Source organism: Rhinoraja longicauda, chromosome 1 (genome assembly GCF_053455715.1).
Source record: "Rhinoraja longicauda isolate Sanriku21f chromosome 1, sRhiLon1.1, whole genome shotgun sequence".
NCBI lineage: Eukaryota > Metazoa > Chordata > Chondrichthyes > Rajiformes > Arhynchobatidae > Rhinoraja > Rhinoraja longicauda.
Genome location: NC_135953.1, coordinates 136,454,620 through 136,464,114, shown reverse-complemented (window position 1 = coordinate 136,464,114; position 9,495 = coordinate 136,454,620). Strand labels below are relative to the sequence as shown.

Genomic DNA, 9,495 nt, shown 5'->3' with positions numbered 1-9,495 from the left:
TCATGAGTACACTGTGTCGAGCAGAATTTTATTTAAACACGAGTCCGTCGTTTGACGAAACTAATTTGACTGCAAATAAATAAATAGTGTCGTGTGAATACGATTCCAGTTCATACGACCGTTTATACATTGGTCGGAGTGTTTATCCAGTGCCCTCCATAATGTTTGGGACAAAGGCCCATCGTTTATTTATTTGCCTCTGTACTCCGCAATTTGAGATCTGTAATAGAAAAAAATTACATGTGATTAAAGTGCACATTGTCAGATTTTATTAAAGGGTACTTTTATACATTTTGGTTTCAACATGTAGAAATTACAGCTGTGTTTATATATAGTCCCGCATTTCAGGGCACCATAATGTTTGGGACACATGGCTTCACAGGTGTTTGTAATTGCTCAGGTGTGTTTAAATGCCTCCTTAATGCGGGCATAAGAGAACGCTCAGCACCTAAATCTTTCCTCCAGTCTTTCTATACCTTTGGAAACTTTTATTGCTGTTTATCAACACGAGGACCAAAGTTGTGCCAATGAAAGTCAAAGAAGCCATTATGAGACTGAGAAACAAGAATAAAACTGTCAGAGACATCAGCCAAACCTTAGGCTTACCAAAAATCAACTGTTTGGAACATCATTAAGAAGAAAGAGAGAACTGGTGAGCTTACTAATCGCAAAGGGACTGGCAGGCCAAGGAAGACCTCCACAGCTGATGACAGAAAGAATCTCTCTATAATTTTAAAAAACCTGTCCGACAGATCAGAAACACTATACAGGAGTCAGGTGTGGATTTGTGACCACTGTCTGCAGAAGACTTCATGTTCAGAAATACAGAGGCTACACTGCAAGATGCAAACCACTGGTTAGCCGCAAAAATAGGATGGCCAGGTTACAGTTTGCCAAGAAGTACTTAAAAGATCAACCACAGTTCTGGAAAAAAGGTCTTGTGGACAGATGAGACAAAGATTGACATATCAGAGTGATGGCAAGTATGGAGGAGAGAAGGAACTACCCAAGATCCAAAGCATACCACCTCATCTGTGAAACAGGTGTTATGGCCTGGGCATGTATGGCTGCTGAAGGTACTGGCTCACTTATCTTCATTGATGATACAACTGCTGATGGTAGTAGCATAATGAATTCTGAAGTGTATAGACACATCCTATCTGCTCAAGTTCAAACAAATGCCTCAAAACCCATTGGCCGGTGGTTCATTCTACAGCAAGACAATGATCCCAAACATACTGCTAAAGCAACAAAGGAATTTTTCAAAGGTAAAAAATGGTCAATTCTTGAGTGGCCAAGTCAATCACCCGATCTGAACCCAATTGAGCATGCCTTTTATATGCTGAAGAGAAAACTGAAGGGTACTAGCCCCCAAAACAAGCATAAGCTAAAGATGGCTGCAATACAGGCCTGGCAGAGCATCACCAGAGAAGACACCCAGCAACTGGTGATGTCCATGAATCGCAGACTTCAAGCAGTCATTGCATGCAAAGGATGTGCAACAAAATACTAAACATGACTACTTTCATTTACATGGCATTGTGGTGTCCCAAACATTGTGGTGCCCTGAAATGGGGGGGGGACTATGTATAAACACTGCTGTAATTTCAACATGATGAAACCAAAATGTATAAAAATCGTATAAGAAAATAACTGCAGATGCTGGTACAAATCGATTTATTCACAAAATGCTGGAGTAACTCAGCAGGTCAGGCAGCATCTCGGGAGAGAAGGAATGGGTGACGTTTCGGGTCGAGACCCTTCTTCAGTATAAAAAGCGCCTTTATTAAAATCTTGACAATGTGCACTGTGGTTTTTTTTTTCTATTGCAAACCTCAAATTGTGGAGTACAGAGGCAAATAAATAAAATGATGGGCCTTTGTCCAAAACCCTGGCCAGGAGACGATTTTTTTGCAATTTGGTAGCTTTCCCATCTTCTGCGCCCCCTTGTAATGTTCACTATTGTAATCGGACTTCCACGTGGCAATACGGTAACATGATATTCCGCCGTATTTCTTATAAAACATGCACATTGCCTTTCAGTTCCCCCTGTTTCGCAGAGCTGTACGTACACATTATAGCAGCCCGTCGTCCAGCGGCGTTATCAAAGGGCAGTGCAGACAAACGGAGCGAAAATGAACCTGGTGCCGTTTGTCCTGCACGTCCTGTTTGTCACGGTCGGACACTGTGCTCCAAGGTGCGAGCCCGGCGATGCAGCACTCGGTAAGCAAGGGGGACAACTGTATATGCACATACATGTCTGATTTAGCGCCGCGTTCCGGGAGTAAAGAACTGGCCATCAAACGTGTTACCCTGCACTGTCATAATGCCGAACGAGTGTGTCTCTTTGAATAGAAAAGATTCGAGGCGCATTTGTATAACGTCGGTGCATGTTCTGATGGTTTAACTGAATGCTGCCTCATGTGTAATCTCAGAACCATTGTTCTCATCATCCAAAAGCAACTTTGAATGGCGAACAACTTCTTCTGACCAGGGAAAAACTGTAGGGGAATTAGAGGTCGACCATCAAATCACACATGTGATATATTGGTTTGAAAACTCAACAGAACAAACATGCGTGAGGTTTGCACAAAAATCAAAAAATGAAACAAGCTGCAAAAAAGAGTAAAGCATTTGCATCCCGTATTACCAGGGCGATGTGGCAGTGACTGGCTGGTCTGATCGCGTTAGCAGAATGTGGTGGAGCTCTTAGATTTTAACCATGGTGGGCGCAGCAGACCTTTTTAATCATTCTGAAAACGAGACAGAAGTAGTTTAGGAGAGTCAATGTCTAAGTCGGGGTCACGTTGCGACCACACCTTGCGGGGGCTTTTCCAAATCCCACACGAGGGGATTTTATAAGTTTTGCTGCTCCCAGATGTTCGTGGGCCAATGGAGGCTCCTAGAGGAACCGTCTCTTCCAGTCAGCAGCTTGAATGAACATCAACAGCTCGAAAGTGCTTTCATGATTCAATTAACAAATGCTTTGCAATCTGCTGAGAACGGCAGAGCCGACTAAGTTATATCTTTATTAAAGACTGACGAATAGCATTGTGTTGGAAGGAACTGTATATGTAGGTTTATTCACAAAATGCTGGAGTAACTCAGCAGGTCAGGCAGCATCTCGGGAGAGAAGGAATGAAGAAGGGTCTCGACCCGAAACGTCACCCATTCCTTCTCTCCCGAGATGCTGCCTGACCTGCTGAGTTACTCCAGCATTTTGTGAATAAATCGATTTGACAATAGACAATAGGTGCAGGAGTAGGCCATTCGGCCCTTCGAGCCAGCACCGCCATTCAATGTGATCATGGCTGATCATTCTCAATCAGTACCCCGTTCCTGCCTTCTCCCCATACCCCCTGACTCCGCTATCCTTAAGAGCTCTATCTAGCTCTCTCTTGAATGTATTCAGATAATTGGCCTCCACTGCCCTCTGAGGCAGAGAATTCCACAGATTCACAACTCTCTGACTAAAAAAGTTTTTCCTCATCTCAGTTCTAAATGGCCTACCCCTTATTCTTAAACTGTGGCCCCTGGTTCTGGACTCCCCCAACATTGGGAACATGTTTCCTGCCTCTAACATGTCCAACCCCTTAATAATCTTAATAATCTTAATCATTTGTACCAGCATCTGCAGTTATTTTCTTATACTGTATATGTAGGTTCATACTGAAGTTAGACACACAATGCTGGAGTAACTCAGCGGGACAGGCAGCATCTCTGGAGAGACGTTTCTCGACCCGAAACGTCACCCATTCCTTCTCTCCAGAGACGCTGTCTGTCCCGTTGAGTTGCTCCCCAGCATGTCGTGTCTGTCTTAGGTTCTGAGGAATATAATTTCTCGATTGCTTTCGATTGGAACTTATTTTCGAATTAATTGCGCACAGTCCAAGCGCACGCTTTCATCTGGGTGCCCATAAACATTTCCAATAGGTCCCGTGCGGACTCAAGTTTTATTGTCCAGCCAGATGTTAGTTTCCTCGTCTTTCCAAAGGATGATTTCTAAATGGAAGAAAATGAAGCGACCCCCCCCCCCCCCCTCACCAGTCACCATTAAGCGCGTTCCCTCTGCTTTGTTCACTAAATACTGCAGCCCCATCAAGTTTTACGAGGTTATTTTTAGTTGTCTCCTACGTTAATTTTGCCAGTATACATTGGTTTTTTTCAAAACGAGCCTTGTCTCTGCTGCCTCCTGGCGCCTGTTGTATAACCAACTTGGAAGCTGTTCGCATGTGAGTTACTTCATATGAGAACACACAAGCCGGGCGGACAAATTACACTAGTATAAGAAAATCACTGCAGATGCTGGTACAAATCGATTTATTCACAAAATGCTGGAGTAACTCAGCAGGCCAGGCAGCATCTCAGGAGAGAAGGAATGGGTGACGTTTCGGGTCGAGACCCTTCTTCAGACAAATTACACTGATGTTCTACCATCCGGTGTTACATCCGATCCTGTACCTCCTTCATTTCAGCCAGCATTACATTTCCTTAGTGTAAAACTCCATCGATTTTAGCCTGGGGTATATTCTATGACCAAGCGCCCACGGAATCTCAAAGATTTACAATGCCATTTTTTTTAAATCGCAGTCTTAAATAAACTCTTGAGGCCACGATGCTGGTTCTAGACTCCCCTCGCAGTGGAATCGCCATCTCTGCAATTCTTCTGCCGGTTCCTCTCAGAACCCTGCTATTGTCCATGAGATCATCTTTTTTTTTTCCACGAGTAGTAGTTCTACTCAGTAACCAAAGTCTGTAGTCTCTTTTTTTGCTCTGGTTTATTTTCACCCACATGTTTAGACCGTAATGTTGTATCCTTGTTGTTTTGAAGTCTGACCCAGGGTCTGAAGAAGGGTCTCCACCCGAAACGTCACCCATTCCTTCTCTCCAGAGATGCTGCCTGACCTGCTTAGTCACTCCAGCATTTTGTGAATAAATACCTTCCATTTGTACCAGCATCTGCAGTTATTTTCTTATACTCCTTGTTGTTTTGATGTGTTTATGCTTTATTCTTAATTGTTAACTGTACGTTTGTGTTGTCATTTGTGAGCGGAGCACCAAGGCACATTCCTTGTATATGCACATACTTGGCCAATAAACTTATTCATTCATTCATTCATTCATTCATTCATTCATTCATTCATCTCTCCTAAATTCTGGTGACTTTCGGTCAATGTTATTCAATCTCCACGTGACAACAAACTCATTCCTCCAATCAGTCTGGTGAATATACCAAGCAACATCTTCAAGGTCTGAAGAAGGGTCTCGACCCGAAACATTACCCATTCCTTCTCTCCCGAGATGCTGCCTGACCTGCTGAGTTACTCCAGCATTTTGTGAATAAATACCTTCGATTTGTACCAGCATCTGCAGTTATTTTCTTATATAACATCTTCAAGGTAAGTATATATTTTCTTAGGTATGGAACAAATAGAGTACCAATATTATCGGTGGACTCACTCTACAATCAACATTTCAGCAAGACTTTCCCAAAGTTCATCACGTTTCAGCTTTGACTTGTAACCTGAACTGTCATCCATTGGGTTGATTTCCCTACCCTGGAAGAAAGACTCTGTGCATTCACCCTATCTATTCCCTCATATTTTACACACCTCTCACCCCTCAGCCTCCTGCACTCCAAGGAACAAAATCCTAGCATGCCCAACCTCGACCATTACTGGGATAACATGGGGACCTCGGAAACTTTCATTGTAAAATACACACTTAAGTTATTTTTAACATTCAAATCCTCTCTCCCAAACAACATGAAGTTTAGTCCTCTCCATTTTCCAGGCAGATCTCCACTTCCAATTTGCAAGCACCTAAATCTGTGAATCCCTCCAGCCTTTGATTTCACCTAAATCTCCTGGCCTCTGACCATCTCCCTCCCCACAAACACGTATGGATCCATTGCCTGAGATGGTGGTGGAGGCATATATGAGAAGGACATGAAGGTGGCTTGTAGATAGTCACAGGGAGACACATGGAATGGGAGGGTATGTAACACCGGTAGGCAGAGTAGACTGGCATCATGTCTGGCATGGACATTATGAGCCGCAGGGCCTGTTTCTGTTCCTGTTCTATGTTCTATGAGCACTGTTGTTGAAATTTTCCTGCTTTCCATCCATCACAGGAACAGTAGCAGTGTTCCCAATCCCTGTAACAAGACATCCAGGTAGTTCCCTGTCCCCTGACAAGACCCAGTCCCATTCCCTCATAGGCCCAATAGGAACTAGCCAATTTCTGTGTGTGTGTGTGGGAGGGAGGGGGGTGGGGGGGGGGGGGGGGGGGGGTGGGGATGCGAAGTCACACTTACAAATCTGGACTTTAAATCACCAACTAATTTTGATGAGGTGTGATAGTAACTGAAATGTTGCAGCCCCATCACAGTGTAGTAAATGTTAGTCAATGGAGTATTCTTCTGCTCCCAAGATAGAATGATATAAGAAAATAACTGCAGATGCTGGTACAAATCGAAGGTATTTATTCACAAAATGCTGGAGTAACTCAGCAGGTCAGGCAGCATCTCAGGAGAGAAGGAATGTGTGACGTTTCGGGTCGAGACCCTTGAAGAGAAAAAGACATTCTGGCCTTCCATCACAGTGAGGAGGGACTGGAGGAGACTCACTGTGATGGATGTTTCTTTTTGTTTGGTGTTAGTTGTGATTGTATGTGTTATTGCATTTTTATTGATTAATCTTATTGGTCTTATTGTTCAACTGCGGGTAATGTTTCATTTTACTACACATTTATGTGTATGTAACAAATAAACGACTATTGACTATTGACTATTGACCCGAAACGTCACCCATTCCTTCTCTCCTGAGATGCTGCCTGACCTGCTGAGTTACTCCAGCATTTTGTGAATAAATACCAAGATAGAATGATGTCTTCGGACTAGTTTTAGCTTTATTATTATCATGTGTACTGAGGTACATTGAAAAGCTTTGTTTTCATTGCTATCCAATCAAATCAGATAAGTCAGATAGGAAGGAACTGCAGATGCTGGTTCAAACCGAAGATAGACACAAAACGCTGGAGTAACTCAGCAGGACAAGCAGCAACTCAGAGTGCACAGTCCACAGAAAACAGAGTGCACAATGTTGCACAATGCTAAAATGTTAAATAAGAATAAGTTGTCACTCTTGCTATAAAAATTAGTCCAATTATAACGGCAGAATGATTGAACATGAATAACTTTAATATTTGAGGTGTTGGGAAGGAAGACTTTTGAGAAGCAAGCTGGGATAAAAAGAACATAAATTGGATGCAAGGCTTTATAGTTGAAAGGGAATGAATGGAACAACAGCAGAGTAGAAAAGTACAGTAGGGGAAAAATAGATTGGAGAATATATGTTCGTGAAGGGGTCCTATTTGATTCTTTCTGCTTGCAATTTATACAAGAGTAAAAAAGAATTGGTAAAATGGCTTTCTTAGATATGAGAGATTATTGAAGTCTTGGACTGGGTTCAGATTTATAGAAAGATACAAGTTGGCACGCTGAAAAATAAGTGAAAATTGAGCTTTTTGAAGGCAACTTTAGCATTGGAGAAAGTCCAGGATTCCCTTTGCAGTGAAGCAAAATGTGAGGCCGATGTTGATGGAGTTGACCTTGAAGTGGGTTCTTCAAAAAGTCTGAAATAGCTTGGTTGAATACATTTATAAGATACTAGACCAAGTGGACCCGTTGGGTCCAAACCTCTCCTGCATTGGTGCAGCACCCTCTCCTCCCCTCCTCCCCTCTCCCCCTCTCCCCCTCAACCCCTCCCCCCTCCCCTCCCCCTCCCCTCCCCACCCCCTCCCCCTTCCTCTCCCCCCCATTCCATCCCCTCAACCCCCCTTATCCTCCTCCCCCCTCTCCCTCCCTCCCCCCTCCTTCACTCCCTGGAAGATAGATTTAAACTTTAAAATGTGAATAACTGTAAAAATATAACAACTATTTCAATGAAAATTCTTCCATTAGCACCAAAGGGACGATGATGAGTAATTTGGGCCTCAAATTGTTGCGCTATCGTGTACCGTTTTGGCTGTAGTTCAGGAACAAACAAACAAGAGTTTTAGTATGTAGATGAAGACCCAAAAATGTATTTATTTTTTCTTGTAATTTCTTAGAAACATCGAAAAATAGGTGCAGGAGGAGGCCATTTAGCCCTTCGAGCCAGCACCACCATTCATTGTGATCATGGCTGATCACAACGTCTTACAACATATAAATAAGTCATTTGGACTCCAAGTTTTTTGTCTAGTTTCAGGGCATTTTCATAAGTCCAATTCCCTTAGTTTATTTCCTCATCAAGGAAAATTAATTGTCAGTTCCAACCAAATTATGAAACTTTTCAATTCTGTTTTTTTAATGTTTAAATGAAACTTACTCTTAGGAATTAAATTCCACCTCCTGTACTTGTTCAAAAGGGCTCTAATGTAACCAGGTGCAATGTAACATTCTGTTATCTGAACAGTACAACTTAAACCAAATCAGCTTCAGTACATCGTTTCCGTTCCTTCATATATTTTCCCTTCAGTATCAGCTGCCATTGAATGTAAGAAATTTGTATCATCATTATGAAGTTTGGGCCCAAAATGCCAAAATATTCATCTGATTATGGGCCTTGATGGACAATGAATTGTATTTTAATCTTCTAGCATGAGCTTGGTTTGCATAACAGAAAATCCCATATCTCTTTACTTAAAACTTGTGCATTCTTTAAATCTGAATACCATATTTCAATTGAATTTTCGACATTAAAAACAATCTTAAATGTTCTTAATCTTCTCAAATAAATAGGTACATTGGTAGGATAGGAATAGTGGTATCTTGGCCAAAAGCATGCAAGGGGGATTAGTGTAGATAAGCATGTATATTAAGTCTGAAGAAGGGTCTCGACCCAAAACGTCACCCATTCCTTCTTTTCTGAGATGCTGCCTGACCCACTGAGTTGCTGCCTGACCCACTGAGTTACTCCAGCAATTTTGTGTCTAGCATCTATATTAACATGGGCGAGTTGGGCTGAATATTTCTATTTAAGTGATATAATGCGGTAAAAACAATAGAAGATACTGATGGTGAATAAAGACAATTATATCTTTAATTACACATGATAAAAAACAATTACAACATTTCTGCACTCTTATCATATTCAGTTTACATTGTATACCTGCCTGTATCTTGAAGCTGGACCAAATAAAATAGGTGCACTGAAGTGATATCATAGACAGTGACTGTCAGAAAATAACTGCAGATGCTGGTACAAATCAAAGGTATTTATTCACAAAATGCTGGAGTAACTCAGCAGGTCAGGCAGCATCTCAGACTGAAGAAGGGTCTCGACCCGAAACGTCACCCATTCCTTCTCTCCTGAGATGCTGCCTGACCTGCTGAGTTACTCCAGCATTTTGTGAATAAATATCATAGTTGGTTATCGAGAACTAAGGTAGGACCTTGATCAGCTGGCCAACTGGCCCAAGGAATGGCTCATGGAGTTTAATTCAGATGAG

At 42.2% G+C, this 9,495-nt stretch overlaps 1 protein-coding gene across 2 annotated transcripts in view; it reads left to right on the top strand.

Annotated features, from left to right (window-relative positions):
- The first annotated feature begins 2,073 nt into the window (after positions 1-2,073).
- Positions 2,074-9,495, top strand: part of cpz (carboxypeptidase Z) — a 45,734-nt gene continuing 38,312 nt past the window's right edge. For both annotated transcript variants that reach the window (XM_078412782.1, XM_078412774.1), the window contains exon 1: positions 2,074-2,223. In XM_078412782.1, the coding sequence (XP_078268908.1) occupies positions 2,136-2,223 (88 nt within the window). In that variant the 5' untranslated portion in view covers positions 2,074-2,135. The remainder of the gene's footprint in view (positions 2,224-9,495) is intronic.